Source organism: Oncorhynchus tshawytscha, linkage group LG03 (assembly GCF_018296145.1).
Source record: "Oncorhynchus tshawytscha isolate Ot180627B linkage group LG03, Otsh_v2.0, whole genome shotgun sequence".
Taxonomy (NCBI): Eukaryota; Metazoa; Chordata; class Actinopteri; order Salmoniformes; family Salmonidae; genus Oncorhynchus; species Oncorhynchus tshawytscha.
The window spans coordinates 17,871,318-17,897,810 of NC_056431.1; the positions used below are offsets into that span (position 1 = coordinate 17,871,318).

At 44.4% G+C, this 26,493-nt stretch overlaps 2 protein-coding genes and 1 non-coding gene across 6 annotated transcripts in view; all 3 read right to left on the bottom strand.

Annotated features, from left to right (window-relative positions):
* The window catches only part of bbs9 (Bardet-Biedl syndrome 9), a 217,361-nt gene extending 209,743 nt beyond the window's left edge, over nucleotides 1-7,618 (bottom strand). For 2 of the 3 annotated variants that reach the window (XM_042311216.1, XM_042311211.1), the window contains exons 1-3: nucleotides 6,997-7,618; nucleotides 5,564-5,679; nucleotides 4,351-4,501 (exon numbers count right to left, since the gene is read on the bottom strand). In XM_042311216.1, the coding sequence (XP_042167150.1) occupies nucleotides 4,351-4,501; nucleotides 5,564-5,675 (263 nt within the window). In that variant the 5' untranslated portion in view covers nucleotides 5,676-5,679; nucleotides 6,997-7,618. Of the gene's footprint in view, nucleotides 1-4,350; nucleotides 4,502-5,563; nucleotides 5,680-6,124; nucleotides 6,215-6,996 lie in introns of all 3 variants that reach the window. The other variant, XM_042311215.1, reaches the window with a different exon arrangement.
* A 27-nt stretch (nucleotides 7,619-7,645) lies between these two features.
* On the bottom strand, nucleotides 7,646-7,717 carry trnap-agg. The gene has a single exon. It is a non-coding gene; the product is annotated as a tRNA-Pro (tRNA).
* Nucleotides 7,718-8,620: 903 nt separating this feature from the next.
* Nucleotides 8,621-25,709, bottom strand: nt5c3a (5'-nucleotidase, cytosolic IIIA). 2 transcript variants are annotated; one of them, XM_042311221.1, is made up of 9 exons: nucleotides 25,438-25,709; nucleotides 11,871-11,969; nucleotides 11,666-11,735; nucleotides 11,509-11,555; nucleotides 11,318-11,403; nucleotides 11,153-11,242; nucleotides 9,584-9,746; nucleotides 9,212-9,412; nucleotides 8,621-9,037 (listed from the first exon to the last, which is right to left on the bottom strand). In XM_042311221.1, exons 1-9 carry the CDS (start codon nucleotides 25,573-25,575, stop codon nucleotides 8,936-8,938), a joined length of 996 nt encoding a protein of 331 aa, XP_042167155.1. In that variant the 5' UTR covers nucleotides 25,576-25,709; the 3' UTR covers nucleotides 8,621-8,935. The 2 variants fall into 2 exon arrangements, with proteins under 2 accessions (XP_042167155.1, XP_042167159.1); XM_042311225.1 differs by lacking the exon at nucleotides 25,438-25,709 and adding an exon at nucleotides 13,797-13,828.
* Nucleotides 25,710-26,493: the final 784 nt, after the last annotated feature.

Here is a 26,493-nt window from a genome sequence, read left to right on the forward strand (position 1 = left end):
GAAATTGGCCCATTCCTCCTGACAGAGCTGGTGTAACTGAGTCAGGTTTTTAGGCCTCCTTGCTCACAAACGCTTTTCAGTTCTGCCTACAAGTTTCTATGGGATTGAGGTTAGGGCTTTATGATGGCCATTCCAATACCTTGACTTTGTTGTCCTTAAGCCATTTTGCCACAACTTTGGAAGTATGCTAGTGGTCATTGTCCATTTGGAAGACCCATTTGCAACCAAGCTTTAACTTCTTGACTGATGTCTTGAGATGTTGCTTTAATATATCCACATAATTGTCCTCCCTCATGATGCCATCTATTTTGTGAAGTACACCAGCCCCTCCTTCAGTGCTTCACGGTTGGGATGGTGATTTTTGGCTTGCAAGCCTCACCCTTTTTCCTCCAAACATAAACATGGTCATTATGGCCAAACGGTTCTATTTTTGTTTCATCAGACCAGAGGACATTTCTCCAAAAAGTACAATCTTTGTCCCCCATGTGCACTTTTCGCACCAAAGTACGTTCATCTCTAGGAGACAGAACGCGTCTCTTTTCTGAGCGGTATGATGGCTGCATGGTCCCATGGTGTTTATACTTGCGTACTATTGTTTGTACAGATGAATGTGGTACCTTCAGGCGTTTGGAAATTGCTCCCAGGGGTGATTGGCTGATTACTTTTGATTTTCCCATGTCAAGCAAAGAGGCACTGAGTTTGAAGGTAGGCCTTGAAATACATCCACAGGTACACCTCCAATTGACTCAAATTATGTCAATTAGCCTATCAGAAGCTTCTAAAGCCATGACATAATTTTCTGGAATTTTCAAGCTGTTTAAGGGCACAGTCAACTTAGTGCATGTAAACTTCTGACCCACTGGAATTGTGATACAGTGAATTATAAGTGAAATAATCTGTCTGTAAACAATTGTTGGAAAAAAATACTTGTGTCATGCACAAAGTAGATGTCCTAACCGACTTGCCAAAACTATAGTTTGTTAACAAGAAATTTGTGGAGCGGTTGAAAAACGAGTTTTAATGACTCCAACCTAAGTGTCTGTAAACTTTCAACTTCAACTGTATATCCTAATGTTAAAAGGTTAGGATTGGGGGTAATCAACTCTGGCCCTAAATGTGTATTCTGGGGGCAACTGCTACTTCAAGCACAAGTTGTGAACAGATAAGTATAATACAATATACATAGGAAAAAGTGACAAATCTGTTTGATGTAAATCTATGGTTTAAACATGTGTTCTACAGCTTTGCGGAGGAACATGTCTGTCGTCAACCCTGCTGTAATGTTTACGGAGGAAAACCAACTAAAAATGAAGCCAGGTGATTTCTTCTTTACTCAAAACCACAGTGCCCACTGTCAATGAGAAAACATTTCACCATCTCCCGCCCCACTGCTCTAGAGACAAAATTTACAATGTGTTTCTCTGTTTAGGGAACACTCAATGGTCATTAAAAATGCAAACCGAAACCAGCTTCCCCAAAACATACACTAACATAAAATGCAAACAAACAGATGAAAGAATCCTTTGACTCATACATCCCTTTTGTGGGAAAATTTTTGGAAAAACGCCTGGCTTTTCCTGGAAACCTGTCTCTCCAGGAGGTCCCTGTGCACCCAGGAATGGACCACCTTTATGACATATCCCAACATTTCCATCTTCCCTCACCATTCTATTCCTCCTATCCCTCTCTTTCTCCTCTTACTTGAACACTTTTGGCCTTGGGGAGAGCAGAGGGGGCAATGGCGGTTTCAGTCTAGCGGTTGACATTTTTTGTTCAACATATTTGAGCATTTAGTCAACCTGTATTTAGCAAGTTAAAGTCCTTGAGAACAAATTTCCTTTAACAACATTTTAAATGGGACCCTGGGGTGTCTCCAGCTATGTGCTGGTAACTTGGTGGTTAGCTTAAAGTAGTGGAACCAGCCAAGTTTGAGACTAGGTGGTTGATATGGTATGATAAATCACATGGAGAGAGCCGAACTCATGACATGGTGGTCAGGACTTACTGGAAGTAGATTAAGACAAGAACAAATTTAAAGGCAATGCCATAGGTTCATGAACTCCATTGATGTCTACTCAGTGGATAACCAAACGCCCTGACAGCAACTACCTCTTGACTTTGTGGTACAGGGTATTTCACAGCCTGAAAGTATGACTATGGTCAAGAGTTCATGACAGGGTCAGCAAGGTGATGTGATCAGGAAAAACCCTTGGCCATACTTATGACTGAATTATGTACATGAAGCTAATGTGTGTTTAGGACTGGGTGGGTAGCTACAGGAAAAGCCATTGTCTCCCAACACGTGACATCATCATTCCTGTGAAACTCTAGTCCTTCGGTGCAGTGATGTAGGACAATGAGGGTAGAGAATTCCATTCGTGAGGTTGTACTTTAAGATTGTAAATAGAGCTATGTTGAGTTAATGCCATAATTGCAATTCCAGGCCACACTTTTGAGTGCCAGAATACCAGAGAAGGGGGAGGACAAAATGAATTATTAATACAATGACTGAGTGACTTTTATTTAACTAGGCAAGTCGGTTAAGAACAAATTCTTATTTACAATGACGGCCTAGACCGGCCAAACCCGGGTGACGTTGGGTCAATTGTGTGCCGTCCTACGGGACTCCCAATAACGGCCAGTTGTGATTCAAACTGGATTGCTTAGAGTCAGTGAAAGCATCATAAGCATACATTCCAGAGCAGGAGGTGCGCGTCGCATACCACTTGGGCAGGAGGTGCGCGTCGCATACCACTTGGGCAGGAGGTGCGCGTCGCATACCACTGGGGCAGGAGGTGCGCATACCACTGGGGCAGGAGGTGCGCGGCATACCACTGGGGCAGGAGGTGCGCGTCGCATACCACTTGGGCAGGAGGTGCGCGTCGCATACCACTGGGGCAGGAGGTGCGCGTCGCATACCACTTGGGCAGGAGGTGCGCGTCGCATACCACTTGGGCAGGAGGGTGCTTGGGCAGGAGGTGCGCGTCGCATACCACTTGGGCAGGAGGTGCGCGTCGCATACCACTTGGGCAGGAGGTGCGCGTCGCATACCACTTGGGCAGGAGGTGCGTCGCATACCACTTGGGCAGGAGGTGCGCGTCGCATACCACTTGGGCAGGAGGTGCGCGTCGCATACCACTTGGGCAGGAGGTGCGCGTCGCATACCACTTGGGCAGGAGGTGCGCGTCGCATACCACTTGGGCAGGAGGTGCGCGTCGCATACCACTTGGGCAGGAGGTGCGCGTCGCATACCACTTGGGCAGGAGGTGCGCGTCGCATACCACTTGGGCAGGAGGTGCGCATACCACTTGGGCAGGAGGTGCGCGTCGCATACCACTTGGGCAGGAGGTGCGCGTCGCATACCACTTGGGCAGGAGGTGCGCGTCGCATACCACTTGGGCAGGAGGTGCGCGTCGCATACCACTTGGGCAGGAGGTGCGCGTCGCATACCACTTGGGCAGGAGGTGCGCGTCGCATACCACTTGGGCAGGAGGTGCGCGTCGCATACCACTTGGGCAGGAGGTGCGCGTCGCATACCACTTGGGCAGGAGGTGCGCGTCGCATACCACTTGGGCAGGAGGTGCGCGTCGCATACCACTTACTTGGGCAGGAGGTGCGCGTCGCATACCACTTGGGCAGGAGGTGCGCGTCGCATACCACTTGGGCAGGAGGTGCGCGTCGCATACCACTTGGGCAGGAGGTGCATACCACTTGGGCAGGAGGTCGCATACCACTTGGGCAGGAGGTGCGCGTCGCGCATACCACTTGGGCAGGAGGTGCGCGTCGCATACCACTTGGGCAGGAGGTGCGCGTCGCATACCACTTGGGCAGGAGGTGCGCGTCGCATACCACTTGGGCAGAAGGTGCGCGTCGCATACCACTTGGGCAGAAGGTGCGTGTCGCATACCACTTGGGCAGAAGGTGAGTGTAGCATACCACTTGGGCAGAAGGTGAGTGTAGCATACTATTTGAGTAGTACGTGCGCGTAGCATACTATTTGAGCAGTACGTGCGTGTCGCATACTACTCAAGCAGTAGGTGAGTGTAGCTTACTATTTGAGCAGTAGGTATATGTAGCATACTATTTGAGCAGTAGGTGCATGTAGCATACTATTTGAGCAGTAGGTGAGTGTAGCATACTATTTGAGCAGTAGGTACATGTAGCATACTATTTGAGCAGTAGGTATATGTAGCATACTATTTGAGCAGTAGGTATGTGAAGCATACTATTTGAACAGTAGGTGAGTGCAGCATACTATTTGAGCAGTAGGTGAGTGTAGGATACTATTTGAAGCAGTAGGTGCGTGTAGCTTACTATTTGATCCGTAGGTGCGTGTGCCCTGGTACTTACGAGACAAACTTGCCCACTTCAACCTGGATGACGGGATCTCTGAGCTGCACCTCCAGTAGCTGGCTGTGGGCCGGGCTGGGCTCTCCAGGCTTGGCAGGGTGGGGGGAGAAGACCCGCAGCATGCCCATGTAGCTGCCCACCACGATCTTATCTACAGGAGAGAGGACATACACATTGCATACTTACTCAGCTTAGATGTTGTGGTATGGTCTCATATTCTCCCTTCGTTGTACACCGAGTGTACAAATCATTAAGAACACCTGCTCATCCATGACGGACTGACCAGGTGAATCCAGGTGTGATCCCTTTTTGATGTCACTTGTTAAATCCACTTCAATCAGTGTAGATGAATGGGAGGAGCTAAGCAGGGTTGCTTCTGAAGCTAAGCAGGGTTGGTCCTGGTCAGTCCCTGGATGGGAGACCAGATGCTGCTGGAAGTGGTGTTGGAGGGCCAGTAGGAGGCACTCTTTCCTCTGGTCTAAAAAAATATCCCAATGCCCCAGGGCAGTGATTGGGGACATTGCCCTGTGTAGGGTGCCGTCTTACGGATGGGACGTTAAACGGGTGTCCTGTCTCTCTGAGGTCATTACAGATCCCATGACACTTATCGTAAGAGTAGGGGTGTTAACCCCAGTGTCCTGGCTAAATTCCCAATCTGACCCTCAAACCATCACATGAATTGTGTATGTGTAAATGGGCAAGACAAAAGATTTAAGTGCCTTTGAACAGGGTATGGTAGTAGGTGCCAGGCACACCGGCTTGTGTCAAGAACTGCAATACCTCTGGGTTCACACTCAACAGTTTCCTGTGTGTATCAAGAATGCTCCAACACCCAAAGGAACGCCAGTCAACTTGACACAACTGGGAAGCATTGGAATCAAAATGGGCCAGCATCCCAGTGGAACGCTTTCGACACCTTGTAGAGCCCATGCCCTGATGAATTGGGGGGGGTTTGTACACTCAGTGTATGTGCTATGTATTGAGGGCAAATGGTATGTTTTAAACATGGAAATAAAGATCCAGGAAATCAAGTCAATCAGCCAGTCAGTCAGTAAGTCAATCAGACAATGAACGAATCAGACTTGTGCATGTAAATAAGACTATGGTACCAGGGGCACTTTCACTCTCATTGTTTGTTTTGTGGTCTATTAGTAAACAGTGTCTTTTGACTGCCCTATGCACTACGACACACCACAACCCCACACCTTCTTACCATGTCCGCTGCCGCTGTTGTCCACATCTCCGACACACAGGCATCCCTGGTCAAACTCCTCCCCCTCGCCCAGCACCGCGGCCCACCAATCACGCGCCTTGAACAGAGACATACTACTGCAGAGGAGACAGACACACACACACACACACACAGAAAGACACAGACAGAGGATCATATCGCCGCTCTGCTGGACACCATACACATAACACTGCTTGTCAGTCTTCACATGTGACCAGCATGCTGACTGACACTCATCAATACATTTCTTAATCTCCTCCATTTAAAAATAATGGACAGGTGAAAGCACTGTGGGTAATACGTGCTGTTTGTCTATCCCTCTTGGAACCAAATGGAAGGATGAAACAATTGGAAGGGTTGGCGTTCATGTATTCCACCTAGGTTCTTATATGGCATGATCTGTCTAATCCTACTTTAACTCACTCTAAGCCTAATGGGTGCCAGCCTCAGATGTGCAGTGCTTTATCAAACTAGCGTGTGTGTGGTGTTTGTGCCTGGTAATTCACTGATCATCTGCTTTTATTGCAGGGTATTAGCGCCTACCTCTTACAGTTGGCCCATATAGGCTACATGCTGATGTTTCTTTGACTCCAGGACCCAGAGGGAGGTTTGGACAGTGGTCTGTGTGCGACACTAACGGTAAGACTGTTACACTAGCCAATGACAGCTGAGTCACATGACCAGGGATTGTATCAGGGCGTGGGCCAAGCAGCTTTCCTAATTGTCAACTGCTGAGCAGGTGGAATGGACAGCTAATCCATAGAGAGAATCCCTTCTTCCCCCTCCCTCGACACCAAGACCATATATAACCATTCAAATGATAGCCCTATTATTTCGAGTTTGAAAGATTACACAAGTGGAATATTATATGCCTATAGCTTGTAGCCTTATACCACCTGCCTACTTGACTATCATGGCCAAGACCTTTCAGCAGCCCCTTTTCATCTACTTGACAGACAGCAAAGCACATCCAACATTCGGCAATCAACCACATAATTCAACATTATCCAGGTGTGCCATGCATATCAAGCAGAGCTCCGATTAGATTTCATTATAGGTACATAGAATGGATTTCCACACAACTAGCTAGATATAACCGTAACGTTATCTAGCTAGGAACATGCATAATCTGTTGATAAAACTAGCTAGCTAGTAGGGGTTGCGGGCAAGCATTGTCCATGTGTTTAACTATTGTTATGAACAGAATAAAAACAAACTAAACTGGAAGACGTGCACGAGTCTCTATTGGTAACAAGCAAGATGTAGTAAGCTAGCTAGCCAGGAAAGACCTCGAGCTAAGTTAACGTTGGCTGGCTAATTAGCGCTGGCTGTGCTTGTGACTGGCTTGGAGGCTAACAAGAGTCTAGTTTCAACATTCCAGCGACATTCCCAAATTCTAAACGTGCCTCTCTTACCTCTAACAAGACGAGCCTGTCTGAACGTCTGGGGTTCGCAGTTCAGATAAAAATCTAATTTTGCGTGTGCCTCATCAATTTGCTTGAAGCCATCTCCCTGTTGTCATAGCAGTGACACTAACGATAGACTCGAGTACATGCGCGCATGATCGGAAACGCAAAAACTCACAGATTCATGGGAAACTGAGTTTTTATTCCGCACAGACGTTCGTCTGGTGCACGAGACTACAGGCGTTCAGGTAAAGATATCACGTGATTGCACATTAAACGTCACTCAATGTTTTTTAATTGCTTACATATATATATATACACACACACGTTTGAGGGATATTTCTTATTTCTCGTGTTTTTTTTTCTAGTATTACATTATTGGGTTTTGAGTTTGCAAGAAAGGCATTTTACTGTACTAATTTGAGGATAATATAGCCAATTGAATGACACTGCCAATCTTATTTTAAGGTCTTTGGAATAAAATCTGTATTATAACCATAGACTTGCATCCAATTTCTCAATAATCTGTTGCCTTGTGCATCTTGGAACGCACTCATTGATTTCTTGTAGATGCTTAATGTTTTACACGTTAGTGTTTATTACACTCTTATCACAATAACTTGTCAGTCATTCAGTTTCGTATTTTTCAGTAAAAATTGGGCTCGTCCGGGATTTGAACCCGGGACCTCTCGCACCCTAAGCGAGAATCATACCCCTAGACCAACGAGCCAGATAAATATGGAAGAAACCAGTCCAGGACAAGTATGCCACGTTGGATGGATTTTGCAGAAGCGTCTTTTAGTGACTAACTACAGTGAAAACTTCACATGTAGTTGGACTTTGTCGTCATCTAGAGGTCTATTCTGGCATTACAGCTTGGTTTCAACCACAATCCCCACACAACCTTGATTGTACAGTTGAACAAAAAAAAAACATGTTATTTGACAAGTTTCTCTCCCCCTCTGTCAAATTTGAACAAAATTAAAAATAGGTCAATGGGTGTGGATAAAAGGCCAAGTTAAACAAAATAGTCTTATTGAACGTCGCTGATCCACAGACAACGGTGCTTTACCCAGTGGTGTTCTCTTGTAATATACTGCCTATAGAGTAGGCTACTTTTCCTCTGTGTAATGACGTTTGGTAGCACCTTATTTTACACTATATTGCTCGTAAAGTCAGTTACACTAACAGTAGTAACCCATAACTTATAAAAAAACTTTAGCACCACTAGTTAATACTATTATCTCAACTCATTGACAATTGTTTAATTTATTGATATAAGCACCATAGGGTATCTATAACAACCATGCAGTCTATTTAAATGGCACAGAAAATGTGCAGTGTTAGTACTCCTATAAAATAATGTGCTACTTTGCAGTGTGGCTGTGGTAGCAAAGTCCCCATGTGAACACTGATGAGGTGTATACATGGCTTTTCTTCTGCAAGACAGAATCCATTACTACATCCATAAAACCGCTGATAATATTCATACCAATGTCTGAGTATTGTTCACCCATAGACAGGTTCAAGTTATTTTTTCAGACCTACATTGATTCCTGTAGCCAAACTGTTGCAGAATGCAATGAGGTGATTGTGGTGAAATGCATGCTAGGACCGTTTCAAAAGACGTTGCTGTGTTCTTGTGTGGATGCTCGGTTTATGATTTGCAAACTGATACAAGCATTACAATATAAAAAAATATGAACAACAATAACGTGCAAATTATTGTTATGGAGTGGAGGACGTCAACAAGGTTGCAGACAGACAAAGACGGAGTCTGTGCACTTTAAAATAGTTCATTGAGAGGAGAATATAAAGCTAGTGTATATCGAGAGGCTGTGAGTCAGTGGCGGGGGGGCCAGTAACATCTGTCTTGGGAGTCCAGAGGTTGGTTCATTTCCCATCGGTTTGGGGAAGTGTGTCAGTATGAAGTGTGTGGGGGGGGGGGTTATATAATCTTCTGAAGGATGGAATTGGGCACATCTAAAGTCTCGTCCTTTACCAGGACGATGTCATAAGAGTCCAGATATTTCTCCAAACGATCCTCCACCTGCCAGGGAAGAGAGAAGAGTTACGATGCAGATTGACACAAACACACAGCACATAACCTCATACTTTCATATCAGTCACTAGTCACATCTTCAGACTAATATCCAGCAATTTAGCTGGTGATGGGAGCAGATAGAGTTTGGGGGGGGGTCATAAGGGTGGGTTGCGGGGGCACCTTGTCATTGAGGAAGCCGATCTTGAGGATGTTCTCCACATTGGGCACGCCATCAGCCATGTTGAGGTCGCCTAATGAGTCTCCCAGCAGCACGATGTTACAGTTGTCCTTCACCTGTTTGAAGTACTCCGTGTTGCGCAGGGCGCCGTCGTGCTTGTTGAACACATGGATCAGCTCTCCCTTGAAGCCCCTCAGCTCACCCTGAGAGAAGAAAAAGACTTCAGTTTAAATGGAACGGAGCCAACTGATGCGAATGCAATGCATACACCCAGGTAGAGCCATAGCTTTATTATCAGCTTTATCAACACTCAGAAACTCAGGCCTATCCTCAGCATGTACGAAGCTCTCCGAGGGACAGGGGGAGGGACTTACATTCTCGTCGAAGTCCATGAAGTTGGACACCACCTTGACGTTGGGGTGGTAGACCCCCGCTTGGTGGATGATCTCCTCCAGGACGTCTCCCAGACCCGCTGAGAAGATGAACACGGGCACGTTGTGCTGCTGGAGCCGGTCAAAGAAGGGCTCATAACCCTCCCTGTGGGACAGACACGTAAGCATTAAAACCACCCATAGCCCTCCCCCTCTGGGACAGACAGGTAAGCATTAAAACCACCCATAGCCCTCCCCCTCTGGGACAGACAGGTAAGCATTAAAACCACCCATAGCCCTCCCCCTCTGGGACAGACAGGTAAGCATTAAAACCACCCATAGCCCTCCCCCTCTGGGACAGACAGGTAAGCATTAAAACCACCCATACCCATAGCCCCCTCTGGGACAGACAGGTAAGCATTAAAAAACCACCCATAGCCCTAGCCCCCCCTGTGGGACAGACAGGTAAGCATTAAAACCACCCATAGCCCTCCCCTCTGGGACAGACAGGTAAGCATTAAAACCACCCATAGCCCTCCCCCTGGGACAGACAGGTAAGCATTAAAACCACCCATAGCCCTCCCCTCTGGGACAGACAGGTAAGCATTAAAACCACCCATAGCCCTCCCCTCTGGGACAGACAGGTAAGCATTAAAACCACCCATAGCCCTCCCCTGTGGGACAGACAGGTAAGCATTAAAACCACCCATAGCCCTAGCCCCCCCTGTGGGACAGACAGGTAAGCATTAAAACCACCCATAGCCCTCCCCTCTGGGACAGACAGGTAAGCATTAAAACCACCCATAGCCCTCCCCTGTGGGACAGACAGGTAAGCATTAAAACCACCCATAGCCCTCCCCTGTGGGACAGACAGGTAAGCATTAAAACCACCCATAGCCCTCCCCCTGTGGGACAGACAGGTAAGCATTAAAACCACCCATAGCCCTCCCCTGTGGGACAGACAGGTAAGCATTAAAACCACCCATAGCCCTCCCCTGTGGGACAGACAGGTAAGCATTAAAACCACCCATAGCCCTCCCCTGTGGGACAGACAGGTAAGCATTAAAACCACCCATAGCCCTCCCCTGTGGGACTGACACGTAAGCATTAAAACCACCCATAGCCCTAGCCCTCCCTGTGGGACTGACAGGTAAGCATTAAAACCACCCATAGCCCTCCCCTGTGGGACTGACAGGTAAGCATTAAAATCACCCATAGCCCTCCCCTGTGGGACTGACAGGTAAGCATTAAAACCACCCATAGCCCTCCCCTGTGGGACTGCGTAAGCATTAAAACCACCCCCTGTGGGACAGACAGGTAAGCATTAAAACCACCCATAGCCCTCCCCCTGTGGGACAGACAGGTAAGCATTAAAACCACCCATAGCCCTCCCCCTGTGGGACAGACAGGTAAGCATTAAAACCACCCATAGCACTCTTATTCACAGGCAGAAATAAATATTTCATAGAGCTTGTTTTCATGAAGCGGCAATAACGGCCACTCTGGTTCAACTCGTGTCCTGAGCTGCTTTCTGTAGTTTAAATTATTTCAACATTTTCTATCAGGTCTTACCTCAGGCAGGCGTCAGAGTCTCTCACCACCTCTGAGAGTTTGTCCTTCTGTAGCCTCTGCTCCACCAGTAATGTGTGGGACTTAAAATACCTGTCAACACACACAGAGTGTGCCTTAGCGAGAGCAATTGTGCACGCGTGTGTGAGTGTGCCTGCGTCTACTCACCATTCTACCATAAATGGATACTTCTCCTCCATCGTTAGATGGGGGTCGATCTCTATGGGGTAATATGTGTTCTTAAGCTCCAGTAACTAAAAGACAGACAGAAAATCAATTAGCGTTAACACATATGCTAGTATATTTATGCTTTTGTGACGCCTACAAATACTATTACGCAATAGTAACATCAAACAAACCTTCGTCCTACAATCTTCGGTGACAAGCTTGCAGTTGTCAATGATATCTATGTGGAAAGGAGGACTTTGGTCAGATGGATAGGCCCGGAGACAGTCATAGGCAGGTAACTTATTTAGAATCCCAGTAAATGTTGAGCTGGTTTTATGTTGTACTTACTATGACACGTGGGGCAGCGTTTGCCGTTGACTGCGAACCGGCTTAACGTCATGTCAAAGTCAGTGATGACCTGAAAACAAACCAGGAGAGCCACGGAGGGGAGTCAGTGATAACTCTGGTCATCATACTGTCACCACAGCGTGTCACTGTTCAGCGAATACGAACGGCCCATTTCTCTTTGCACACCCTTCCCCTCCTACTGTACCTGTAGTTTGGAGGCGCCACCCTTGATCATGCCACAGATGATCTGCTCCACCCGCTCTGGATCCCTCATGTGGACCGTGTTCTTCTCAAACTCTGGCATCTGAGAGATGGAGAGGGCAAAAGACACAGAAAGAGATCTTTAAGTATGCTTCTAATATACTTCTACAAGTAGCATGTCACGCCCATCACTGAATCGATAATATCACATCAACTCAATCATTGAAAAGAACACCCCTCCGGAGGGAGGGGAGGAGAACTCAATAATAAAACAATGTGTGGAGGTTAACTTGGCATATGGTTAGTATTTGGTGGGGTGCGGGTCGAGTTTAAAAGATCACCGCCATTTTTTGAGCAAAGGTAAGAGGAGCCAGGAGTAGACTAACTGGATATCACAACACCCCTCTCCCCTCGTGCCCTAGCCCCCCCATTTCCCAAGGCCCAGAGCAGTGAAACAGCGGATGTTATGGCTCCTTCTTCCGTACATAACTGATCACCATCCAAACAAGCCCCAGGCCAGGAGGGAGGAGACCTGAACCACAAACAACTTCCAGGACTGTAGACACCAATATTTTCTATTGAATCTTACCTACTTGACTTGGTGGTCTAACGATCAGGCAATGAACTAGGTTCAGGTGAAGAAATGAGAGAGACAGATCTATAGCGCAGTTGAAGCCCTGTTGACATGCCAGGGCAGGAATGCAACAAACCATGAATACAACCTCCAGCTGGTACGAGCACACACACACTTTTCTCCCCTTGAGTGCATTTTTAAGGTTGCTAATAAAGGCCAACCTTGACTGATGGGGTGGAGCTGGGGAAGATAGGGGGTGTAAACTAGAGGTCGACCGATTAAATCTGCATGGCCGATTTCAAGTTGTCATAACTATCGGTAATCAGCATTTTTGGACGCCGATTACATTGCATTCCACGAGGAAACTGCTTGGCAGACTGACCACCTGTTATGCGAGTGCAGCAAGGAGCCAAGGTAAGTTGCTAGCTAGCATTAAACGTATCTTATAGAAGAAAAAAAACAATCTTCACATAATCGCTAGTTAACTACATATGGTTGATGATATTACTATAACTAGCTTGTCCTGCATTGCATATAATCAATGCGGTGCCTGTTAATTTATCATTGAATCCCAGCCAACTTCGCCATCTGATTTTTTTGGTCCTCCAATAAATTGGTATCGGTGTTGAAAAATCATAAAATCGGTCGACCTCTAGTGCAAACTAGATACCTGGGTATTCCGTCAGAGTGTTTGACTATGGAAATAGCCGACACCCCATGAACAAACTTCGTGCACACACACACACCCATCAAAGAGGTATGCAACAGCGTACCAAGACTGTTCTGTGGTATCAGTGGACGTGTCCAGGGTTATGACTGGGATGATGTTGGGAATCCCTTCTCACCCCTCCTTACAACCCTCTCACTCCACTTCATGTAACACACTGGGGCTCAGGGCTCCTTTAAGTCTTCCCTGAGAGATGTACATCCCTGATCCATGGAACAGAACACCCTCTCCTTCGGTACATTGGAGTTGTTTACACAATGTCATGTGTCGCAGTCTAATAGATACACCGTTCCAGATACATTGGTCATAAAAAACAGACGACACCTTTGTAACTCATTCTTGAATATTAGAATAAACTTAGTTAGCAGAATCCACACTCAAGAGCGCCGAATACCAGTCATACCTATTTACAACTATCAGCTATTAAATACACCCTCCTCTAATAATGTACAGTATAGACTACATTCATTATCCATGAATTCATCTTCTTCCATGCATTCAGTACATCCTTTCTCCAAACCATAAACGTTAAATACACATCATTTGCAGCCTAGTCATTTTCTGACCCTCTAGAGCAAATTGTAGCTGGTGCTAACAGCAGGGTTCTGACCAACAGCACACACACTTACCTTTTCCTCTGGTCTTGCGCAAAACAAGTGAAGAAAAGGTTCTCTGTCAGCAGAGGGCTTATATAGGCAACGCAAGAGGGGGCGTCACCCAAAATAGATTGGATCAGATATTCCCTCCCCTTTGTAAGAGGCATGGCAAGCACACTGACACGCAAATGAACAACTCACACACAGCTTCAATGTGTCATAAACACATGACAAAGATTAAATTAACATCTTAAAAAACACAAGTAGATGAGGTGTAACATGGAATAGCCCCATGGCAGTAGTTTACCTTTGACCCCTGACCCCTCAGCTTTTAAGAGGTTGTCTGGATTATTGCCAGGCCAGGGATGAAAAACTGAGGTGCATTTCTCCAATGCAGAGCACACACACATTAAGACCCCTACTCTGCCCCAAACATGTGTGTGCATGGTTATGGAATACCCAGGGTATAAGGGTCATGGTTCATCCACTCTGCTCTCTCTGGTTATATGCCGCGTTCACATGCTAGTCGAAATGCTGACATTTCTATCTTGCTGATTTGTTGACCGAGGCACGTGTATAACTAAAACAAATTAGCAAGTCGGAAATGTCAGTTCCGAAAAGCAGGTGAGCATGGAAATATCTAAGAGCTCATCAGTGTTAGGACAGTCATTACTTATGCCTAGCACAGAATGCTAGGACATGAGAAACCCTACCTCAGCTGCAGGGTCACATACCACCTTTCAATAGGCCCAACTCAGGCAGAGCATTCTAAACATCTCCCCAAAATAAGACTACACACACACACACACACACACACACACACTCACACACACACACCTATCCAATAAACATTGGGCAAATAACTATACAACGTAAGGGCTGGCCAATCATATTCAGGTCTGCATTTTTACCATGGTGACTGTTGGGTTTCTAACACCGATATCATATGTAGGTGAGACATCCAACCTCACCCAAGCCTTGGGGCAGTAGGTTAAAACCTGATACACTAACGCAGTCTTTTTTAGAAGACATTTAAAACTACAAGGATATCCAAAAACACATCCCACCCAATCTAAAAAAAAAAATTACAAATCCCTCAAATAGGCTAGGCCTACCCTTTCAACAATCCTTGGAAAACTGTCAAACATGTGGCAATTCTGCCTCACCTGAATATTTTATTTTTTTTTTGGGGGAGAAACAGCATTTAAAACCAATTGTCAGTTTGTAACTTTCACATCCGTGAAAGTGCTGGCTCAACATTCCTTTCTACAGTGGAGCATGTCTCATCCTCACCCCCAGTCTAGTTCACTAAAGTCAAAGGTTACAGAGGACACGGGGCTGGAGTTAATTTGTAGTAGTCTGCATGCAGTCTACCATCAGCCATTGGGCAACAACAGAGTGGAAGATGTGCTTTGAGGCATTTTCATTTACCTGTGCATTTGTGACAGCATTATGCCTACACAAATATGGGGAAGAGAGGTTCTATTGGGTGAATCAGTCAATGTAAGATAATCTACTGAACATTTCTGCAGCAAATGTAAATAAAAACACCTACTATGGGGAACAAAGGCAGAAGAGAAAAAAATACATTAATAAGGGCTGTGACGGCATGCTGCTCACAACAGTCTAGTTCAAGAGTTTTGACTGAGCCAAAATGGTGACTTTGCCAGGCAGGCTTGGACACTCATTTCCCTAGAACAGCATTCTGATAAGCTGCGTGTGCTGCTCTGTGATTAAAGTAATGCTGTGGTTGGGCCCCATTTAGTTTGGCAAAGTATCATCCACATTGCAACAGAACATTTCATGATAGCTTAATAACATGCATTTCTCTTAACTTGTCGTGCCCACTGAAAAACCTAAAATAGTATTGGCTCTGGGGTGGAGTAGAAATGGTCCTATTAGAGGTCTTAACCCTTGAAAGAAAGTCTAAGAGAAACAGACAGATCCCCTTGGCCCTATACTCCACACCTCATAAATATCAATAAGTAGACAGTAAAGTGGACAGTGTCTGCTGTAAGAGCTCTTCAGCTAACAATATCACCACAGGTACAGTCCGCTCTGTCGTAGATAAACCCCCTCTCGACAAAGGAGGAAGGTTGTAACTCTGTTGCCCCTGGATAAGCATGCCATGTCACAGGAGAAGCCAGAGAGAACATTTTGTGATCTCAGCCAAACAAGGTCACTAACCCAGCAATATACGTCTGTACTCTTTATGTCAGTCACCCTTCCTTGGACTATTTAAGCCTAGACTTTGTTGAGCAACACATTGTAGTGGAGATTCCCTATGAAAAGCCACTGGCACAGGAGAGAGCAGTCCATAACACGTCCACAAACATCAGCTTTCCAAATGTTACTCTTTTTGGGTGAAGTTTCCATTTACTGCACATATAAAATAGTTCCTATACACATATTCCTATAGAAAAGGTAAAGAGAGATCCATTCTATAAGCTGTACCTGTGATACGGTAACAACTATGTGCTCTCCTCTCACCTGTGCTAGCCCTTCCTGGTCACCTGTGCTAGCCCTTCCTGGTCACCTGTGCTAGCCCTTCCTGGTCACCTGTGCTAGCCCTTCCTGGTCACCTGTGCTAGCCCTTCCTGGTCACCTGTGCTAGCCCTTCCTGGTCACCTGTGCTAGCCCTTCCTGGTCACCTGTGCTAGCCCTTCCTGGTCACCTGTGCTAGCCCTTCCTGGTCACCTGTGCTAGCCCTTCCTGGTCACCTGTGCTAGCCCTTCCTGGTCACCTGTGCTAGCCCTTCCTGGTCACCTGTGCTAGCCCTTCCTGGTCACCTGTGCTAGCCCTTCCTGGTCACCTGTGCTAGCCCTTCCTGGTCACCTGTGCTAGCCCTTCCTGGTCACCTGTGCTAGCTAGCTAACCACACACATCCCCAACATAGTGCCTTCTAGTGTACAACACAAGCCAAATAACCCTTGACAGACATATACACAACACAAACAGACCAAAACAGCTCTCACACTGTATAGGCCGAACCGTCATGTAAAGACACTGGTTCTATACTGGAGTCAAAGTAAGACTTTGAAAGTAATAGTGAAAGAGTTGTCGTAAGATCATGAAAATACTATTTGCATTCGCCCCCACGCTGCTGCTACTCTGTTTATTATCTATGCATAGTCACTTTAATACCTCTACCTACATATTACCTCAATTACCCGGTACCCCCTGTATATAGCTTCAACATTGTTATTTTACTGCTGCTCTTTAATTATTTGTTACTTTCATTTTACTTTTAGGTATTTTCTTAAAAACTGCCTTGTTGGTTAAGGGCATGCAAGTAAGCATTTCACTGTAAGGTCTACACCTGTTTTCAGCACATGACAAATTAAGCTTGAAAATTTAACACACCATAATACTAGAACATGGAGTAACAATATTTTTCTAAAATAGCTACACAGATCAAACTGAAAAATATGTCTAATATGAAGTAAAACAGTTCAGCTCTGAGTAAGACTGGCAAACAATCTCCATGGAGAAAGTGGAGCGAATGTGTTTATTAGCTTGAGAGCAAGCATGAAGAATTACAACTGTTCTTGCCTGCCCTCTAGTGGCCAATGAGGTTCAATACATGAGACCATTTCAATTCCAAACCCAACCATGTAAACCAATCCCAAACATGTAAACTTTCAGGACCCTGTCTTTCAAAGATAATTTATGAGAATCCAAATAACTTCACAGATATTCATTGTAAAGGGTTTAAACACCGTTTGCCATGCTTGTTCAATGAACCATAAACAATTAATGAACAAGCACCCGTGGAATGGTCGTTAAGACACTAACAGCTTACAGACAGTAGGCAATTAACGTCACAGTTACACTAGAGGCCTTTCTACTGACTCTGAAAAACAACAAAGAAAGATGCCCAGGGTCCCTGATCATCTGCATGAACGTGCCTTAGGCATGCTGCAAGAAGGCATGAGGAGCTGTTTGAGCCAGAGGTCTGGCAGAGTGCCATGAGTTGATCACGCGTGCGGCGTGAGAGGTAGCTGCGTTCCATTGCATTTCTAAAGACAAAAATTCTCCGGTTGGAACATTATTGAAGATTTATGTTAACTTCTTGGTGACAGGGGGCAGTATTTTCACATCCAGATGAAATTCATGCCCAAATTCAACTGCCTGCTACTCATCCCCAGAAGATAAGATATGCATATTATTAGTATATTTGGATAGAAAACACTCTGAAGTTTCTAAAACTGTTTGAATCATGTCTGAGTATAACAGAACTTATGTAACAGGCAAAACCGAGGAAAAACCATTCAGATTCTTTTTTTTTTGGAAGTCACTCTTTTCAATGAGTTTTCATTGGGAATCCAGATTTCTAAGGGACCTTCTTGCAGTTCCTACCGCTTCCACTGGATGTCACCAGTCTTTAGAAATTGGTTGAGGTTTTTCCTTTGTGTAATGAAGTAGCCCTGTTCAAAACGAGGGTGACTTCAAGCATACTGTTTGTTAGAGGCAGAGGCGCGTGACCAGAAAAGGTAGCGTCAGTTTGTTTTCTTCCTGTATTGAACACAGATCATCCAGTCTTGAATTTTATCGATTATTTCAGTTAAAAAAAATACCTAAAGTTGTATGACAAAAGTAGTTTGAAATGTTTTGGCAAAGTTTACAGGTAACTTGAGATATTTTGTAGTCACGTTGCGCAAGTTGGAACCAGTGTTTTTCTGGATCAAACGCGCCAAATAAATGGACATTTTGGATATATATCGACGGAATTAATCGAACAAAGGGACCATTTGTGATGTTTATGGGACATGTGGGAGTGCCAACAGAAGAAGCTCGTCAAAAAGGCATGATTTATATTTTTATTTCTGCGTCGTGTGTCGCGCCTGCAGGGTTGAAATATGCTTTCTCTCTTTGTTTACAGAGGTGCTATCCTCAGATAATAGCATCGTTTGCTTTCGCCGAAAAGCCTTTTTGAAATCTGACACGTTGGCTGGATTCACAACACGTGTAGCTTTAATTTGGTATCTTACATGTGTGATTTCATGAAAGTTTGATTTTTATAGTAATTTATTTGAATTTGGCACTCTGTATTTTCTCTGGCTTTTGGCCAGGTGGGACGCTAGCGTCCCACATATCCCAGAGAGTTTAGAAACATCCTAAAGATTGATTCTATACATTGTTTGACATGTTTCTACGAACTGTAATAGAACTTTTGACATTTCGTCTGAACAAGTGATTGCGCATTATGAATTACGGGGCTAAAAGCACAAACAAAAAGGAGGTGTTTGGACATAAATGGACTTTATCAAACAAAACAAACATTTATTGTGGAACTGGGATTCCTGGGAGTGCATTCCGATCAAGATCAAAAGGTACGTGAATATTTATAAAGCTATTTCTGACCTCTCCTTCTTTGGAAAATGGCTGTATGTTTTTCTGTGACTAGCGCTGACCTAACATAATCTCAAGGTGTGCTTTCACCGTAAAGCCATTTTGAAATCTGACACAGCGGTTGCATTAAGGAGAAGTTTATCTATAATTCCATGCATAACACTTGTATTTTTAATCAATGTTTATTATGAGTATTTCTGTAATTTGATGTGGCTCTCTGCACTGTCACTGGATGTTTGTTTGAGACTATGCATTTCTGAACATAACCTAATTTGAAATTGGTGTGTTTTTGGACATAAAGATGAACTTTATCGAACAAAACACACATTTATTGTGTTACATGAAGTCCTGTGAGTGCCATCTGATGAAGATCAAAGGTTAGTGATTCATTTAATCGCCATTTCTGACTTTTGTGAGCCCTCTCCTTGGCTGGAAAATGGCTGTATGGTTTTCTGTGACTAGGTGCTGACCTAACAATCGTTTGGTGTGCTTTCGCCTTAAAGCCCATTTGAAAATCGGACACTGTGGCTGGATTTACAAGAAGTTTCTTTAAAATGGTGTATAATACTTGTATGTTTGAGGAATTTTAATTATGGGATTTCTGTTGTTTTGAATTTGGCGACCTGCAATTTCACCTGCTGTTGGTGAGGTGGGATGCTACCGTCCCACATATCCCAGAGAAGTATTATATTAACATCAATAAAATGAATTTAGCCTCAAATAATGAAACATGTTCATTTTGGTTTAAATAACGCAAAAACAAAGTGTTGGAGAAGTAAAAGTGCAATATGTGCCATGTAAAAAAGCTAATGTTTAAGTTCCTTGCTCAGAACATGAGAACATATGAAAGCTGGTGGTTCCTTTTAACAGGAGTCTTCAATATTCCCAGGTAAGAAGTTTTAGGTTGTATTTATTATAGGACTATTTCTCTCTATACCACTTGTATTTCATATACATTTGACTATTGGATGTTCTTATAGGCACTATAGTATTGCCAGTGTAACAGTATAGCTTCCGTCCCTCTCCTCGCCCCTACCTGGGCTCGAACCAGGGACACATCGACAACAGCCACCCTCGAAGCATCGCTCCACAAAAGCCGCAGCCCTTGCAGAGAAACGGAAACAACTACTTCAAGGTCTTAGATCGAGTGACGTCACCGATTGAAACACTATTAGCTCGCACCCCGCTAACTAGCCATTTCACATCGGTTACACCAGCTTAATCTCAGGAGTTGATAGACTTGAAGTCAAACAGTGCAATGCTTGAAGCACAGCGAAGAGCTGCTGGCAAATACATGGAAGTGCTGTTTGAATGAATGCTTATGAGCCTGCTGCTGCCTACCATCGCTCAGTCAGACTGCTCTATCAAATCATAGACTAACATAATAACACACAAAAATATGAGCCGTAGGTCATTAATATGGTCAAATCCAGAAACTATCATTTCGAAAACAAAACGTTTATTCTTTCAGTGAAATGAGGAACCGTTCTGTATTTTATCTAACGGGTGGCATCCCTAAGTCTAAATATTGCTGTTACATTGCACAACCTTCAATGTCATAATTATGTACAATTCCGGCAAATTAATTACAGTTCGCAACGAGCCAGGAGGCCCAAACTGCTGCATATAGCCGGACTCTGCTTGCGCGGAACACAAGAAAAGTGACGATTTCCCTAGATGAATTTATTTTATGTTAGCAGGCAATATTAACTAAATATGCAGGTTTAAGAATAGTCATAAGACTCCTGAACAGGTAATCAAATGGCTACCCAGACTATTTGTATTGTGTGCCCCCCCCCAACCCCTCTTTTTACACTGCTGCTACTCTGTTTATCATATGCATAGTCACTTTAACCATATGTACATACTACCTCAATCAGCCTGACTAACCGGTGTCTATGTAGCCTCGCTACTTTTATAGCCTGTCTTTTTACTGTTGTTTTATTTCTTTACCCATTGTTCACCTAATACCTTTTTTGCACTATAGGTTGGAGCCTGTAAGTCAGCCTACACCTGTTGTATTCAGCGCACGTGACAAATAAACTTTGATTTGATTTTAACGAAAGGCATTGCTGTTTATGGTTAGGTTTATTGGTGCAACAGTAATTTTTTCACAAATGCGCTTGTTAAATCATCACCCATTTGGCGAAGTAGGCTGTGATTCGATGATAAATTAACAGGCACCGCATTGATTAACTAGGACAAGCTAGTTAATTAAACTCGTAATATCATCAACCATGTGTAGTTAACTAGTGATTATGTTAAGATTGATTGTTTTTTACAATATATGTTTTATGCTAGCTAGCAACTTACCTTGGCTTCTTGCTGCACTCGCATAACAGGTAGTCAGTTTGCCACGCAGTCTCCTCGTGGAGTGCAATGTAATAGGCCACAAGCGGTGTCTAAAAACGCAGATGACAAAAACTTCAAATCGGCCCCAATTAAAATCGGCCATTCCGATTAATCGGTCGACCTCTAGCACAAACCCACCGTCGCCGGACCAGACTGGCATAAAAGTGCTCTTCACTGACGAGTCGCGGTTTTGTTACACCAGGGGTGATGGTCGGATTCACATTTATCGTTGAAGGAATGAGCATTACACCGAGGCCTGTACTCTGGAGACGGATCGATTTAGAGGTGGAGGGTCCGTCATGGTCTGGGGCGGTGTGTCACAGCATCATCGGACTGAGCTTGTCGTCATTGCAGGCAATCTCAACACTGTGCGTTACAGGGAAGACATCCTCCTCCCTCATGTGGTATCCTTCCTGTAGGCTCATCCTGACATGACCCTCCTGCATGACAATGCCACCAGCCATACTGCTCATTCTGTGAGTGATTTCCTACGAGACAGGAATGTCAGTGTTCTGCCATGGCCAGGGAAGAGCCCGGATCTCAATCCCATTGAGCACATCTGGGACCTGTTGGATCGGAGGGTGAGGGCTAGGGCCAGCCCCCCCAGAAATGTCCGGGAACGTACAGGTTCCTTGGTGGCACCTGCAAGTTCACAGCAAGAACTGGCAAATCTGGTGCAGTCCATGAGTAGGATGCGCACTGCAGTACTTAATGCAGCTGGTGGCCACACCAGATACCGACTTACTTTTGATTTTGACCCTGAAAATCAACGTCCTCTCACTGTCAACGCAGAGGACGTTTCTTTTTTTGCTGAGTTTAGCAGATGCCCATCATTGACACCACTGTGGGCTGGGACATCAGGCTACATGAGCACACCTGCTACAACTGGATACTGTGGAGTAGATGTGTGTTCTTACAACAGTTGAGCTATCGTCAAAAGCGGATGTCCTTCCCATTCTGGGGACATTGTAAAAAAAAATATTTAAAAAAGCAGAGAGCAAAGGTCGCCTGAATAGAGCCCCAGTCAGAAAGCAGGGAATAGAGCAGACAGCAGGTCATTCCTGGAAGAAGTTCAGTGGGAATGAATGGGTCAACACACTAAATGTCATGCCCACCCCTAGGCCTACTATCGAGGTTCTGTGAAACAGAATACCAAAAGGTATCTTCAGGATTAGAATATTGACATACACCAAGTATACTAAACATTGGGAACAACATCCTAATATTGAGTTGCACCCCCTTTTGCCCCAATTTGTCAGGGCATGGACTCTATAAAGGTGTCAAAAAAAAAGTGTTCCACATGGATGCTGACCCATATTGACTCCAATGCTTCCCACAGTTGGGTCAAATTGGCTGGATGTCCTTTGGGTGGTGGACCATTCTTGATACACACGGGAAACTATTTAGCATGAAAATCCCAGCAGCATGACAAACCGGTGCGCCTGGCACCTACTACCATACGCCGTTCAAAGGAACTTAAATCTCCTGGTCAATCCATGTCTCAAGGCTTAAAAATCCTTATTTAACCAGTCTCCTCCCCTTAATTTACACTGAAGTGGATTTAATAAAATGACATCAATAAGGAATCATAGCATCACCTACTCGTTCTTTCCGTGACAGACTAGGTGTTCTTAATGCTTTGTATACTCAGTGGCTATGCATAATGCATATTCTGGTCCAGTTATCCTTGGACGTCTTTCTAGTGACATTCAGTACATATTTTGCACATTCTGAACATGGGTACGCTCGGTATAGTTTTGATCTGGACAGTTCCTAACCATTTAGCCATGCTTACATGGGTAAAATCCTTTAGATATAGGTATATGGAGGTCACCCTTTCTGCCTTCTATAAAACAATGCTATATTGTCTTGTGCACTGGTTAGTGATGTATCAGACAACGTAAGCGTCTGGCTGCCTGTGAGGGACAGATAGTGAAAGACAGGCCTTCAACTATATCAAACAATGTCACAACATTTCACTGACACAATTGGCCCTGTGATTGTTGTACTATGTAATAATTCAAACCATTGATGTACTGGGTCTAAAAATAAATGAACAAAAAAGATACTGTAGCAATTCTAGCTATATGAGCCACTTTACAATTCACACCAAGTGGGTTAACCCTATTGGTGTGCTGCCTTTCACCCTGGTTCACTTCCCTGCCCCGCAGTTCGCCACATTGGTATCAGAAGTAGGAGGGCGGCCGTGAGGCCATCGGAACGCGCTGCCCGGGTGTGTGAGGGGGCCGAGAAGTCAAAGCACGGGGACGTGCCTTCCTGTTTTAAGGGGGGACAGTGTAGTGATCCTCGCTATATGGCCACATTACAATACCCACCAAGTAGGTTAATCTGACTGGCGAGACACATAGGGTGTTTGCCTTTCATGGCAGCAACCCAGGTTCACTCCCTGCCCCACCATTCACTGAGATACATTTGTCATCTGATCCAGATAGTCACTAAATCTAACCTAGGCTGAGGCCCAACATGTTAACAAATCCTCAGTTGTACCCTTTGATGGTAGGTTGTCTAAACATCAGTCTGAAAGAAGTTGCTGTAAACCAGAATGTTGAATGCAATGATATTTAAAGCTGCAATATGTAACTTTCTGGGCAACACGATCAAATTCACATAGAAATGTGTTATAAATCTGTCAGTCATTCTCATTGAAAGCAAGTCTAATAAGCGGTAGATATGTTGCGTGTGTGCCATTTCTATGCTTTCTGTTCTTGAGTTTAGTTTTTGCTTCTTTTTCCCTTTCAGATTTGTACACCAGCTTCAAATACTATATTTTTGGTTATGGAAAATAGATTTCACAGCAGTTTAGATGGTACAACGATTCTCTACAATATACTTGCTTTGTCACAAACTGAATTTAGGCGAACTATTATAATTTTAGTAACCAGAAAATGGCTGAACGATTTCTGCATAGTGCATCTTTTAAAAATTACTTTACTGGTTGTCCTTGGTGTTGGTTCTTTTTGGCAGTAGGAAGTGTAAATAGGTTTAACCACAGGAAAGTGTAGTTTACCCAACTTTTTGCAGCGCCTGTAGGTTCTGTTGCTTGTACTTTCCATCTCCTGATGCATTTAACGTGATGCACAATATATAAATAGCAGAATGTAACCGAACTTTTGTCGATCAAAGCCCGTTCCTTCGCAAATAGCTGAAAGTGCTTGTGGAATTTGCCAGTTAATTGCGTGGTACAATGTTTGATCTGTGCTTAGGTTAAACTCGGCCATTGTTGACATATTGGGCAAGTCCTGTGCGAATTGTTTCAGCATTGAAAAGACAAACCGACATACAGACCAGCGTACTGAAAGTCAGGTTAATGACACTACTCTGGATATTTTGTCTTAGATTATCTTCTATACAAAAATCTGTGAACAAGTAAAGTACGTTCAAATTAAATTAATTCAGTCTGACATGTGATGGGACTGGACTGTTCGCAAAAAAGTGAGCCTAACGTTACATGTTAGAGACGAGAGGAGAGTCTTCCACTCTCGGGAATCGAAGTGACTAACAGATGGTAGGCTACATGTCCTAAAATTGAGAATGGACGTTACAGAATCAAAACATTTATCTAGCAATGATGCTTGAGGACAAGCAATGTGAAAAGTAAAACTCACACCTGATCTTTAAGTCCGTATGTTGACATACCAGTTGAAATTGTTTGATAGGCAGACTACTTTGGCTTCAAAACTTATTTGTCATTTTGGACAGGGGGCTCGAGGTTAGAGCAGAAGGGGCTTTGCATAACTCGGAAACAAACCACTGTACCTACATTCTTTGAACAAAAAATATTATTACAATAGGACTAGCTAACAAACAGCGTCAGAGTAGTCATGTCACGATTTGACAGCTTTTCGTGACACCATGATAGCGACCTAGCAAATAATGACCTCTAAACCACCCTTGCTATCTTTAGGAATATCCGCGACTGCGCATGAACAGCACGCGCGAGTCCACTCACCATCTCGATGATCTTTGTTTTCTTTCCCGCTCTCTTCTTCTTGGCGAACATGTACTGGGCGAGAACCACACCTCCGAACAGGGCACATACACTGGCACTGGCCGCGGCACCGACTTTTACCACGGCAGTCTTGTCCATGGTTGTGCCGCTCCAAACAAACGATTCTACTCCTTTCTTATGTCAACATGGTCCCTCCCTCGAGTCGATTGGCGGCTGAGACTGTAAAGGACTACGTACGTACGTGCCCTCCTACTGCTACCACTCGGGTGAAAGCGGGGGGTTGATGTGTATTTATACCAACATCTTTTAATCATCCAGGGGTATTTCACCAAACGAACCCAAATATTTGTTGTAATTGTGCTGGTAACGCATAGAGTAAAATGATACAATGAAGAAATTGATACACATTTTCAGTTTCCGTATTATTGGTTTCTAATTAATATGAACCACGTCCATGGAAACGAGCCCCAACAAAACAGATGTTTGCCCATACGTAAATTTAATAAGAATACATTACTCATTACAATTAATTACATTAGTCATTACTATAGCCCAATAATAGGATAGGGTGTCTGCCTGTATTTCGCAATATTTTTGTGTGCATTTCAGATATTGTCTGCAGAAAAAGATTTACCTACATAACCAATGGTGCAAGTTTTAGACAAAGACTAATCAATTACAAAGAAATTTCCCTCATCTGCTGCCAAGTTGTCCACATTACCGAGCGCGTGCTAGACAGCGGGAGAATCTCAATCGTCTCCTCTCTCTTCGCCTCCTTCTCCTTACTTCAAACCCATTGGAAGGACCTCTGTTTTTTCCTCGTCCAATTGGGTTTGAGAAGGCGAGGATAGAGGGCGCGAGTCGTGTGCCAAAAATATTCTCCCTATAACGATAGCAAGCTCGTGACTTGAATAGTGGCAAGGGGAAGTCAACATGTTTGTTGATTCTGTCCCACAATTTGAAAATGGTTTAAATACTAGCCATATCTATAACTAGGTTTCCATCATTTCCATTTCCATTCGATCATTTCGAAGTAAACTTTGAGTCACGCGATGA

What these genes read in the sequence shown, in the direction of transcription:
- nt5c3a (XM_042311221.1), bottom strand. Translation starts at nt 25,575, where the DNA reads ATGGACAAGACTGCCGTGGTAAAAGTCGGTGCCGCGGCCAGTGCCAGT. An exon ending in GTGGCGCCTCCAAACTACAG is followed by an intron (nt 11,736 to 11,870) that starts GTACAGTAGGAG and finishes GTTTGTTTTCAG; the next exon opens with GTCATCACTGACTTTGACAT. An exon ending in TCATGGACTTCGACGAGAAT is followed by an intron (nt 9,413 to 9,583) that starts GTAAGTCCCTCC and finishes TTCTTCTCTCAG; the next exon opens with GGTGAGCTGAGGGGCTTCAA.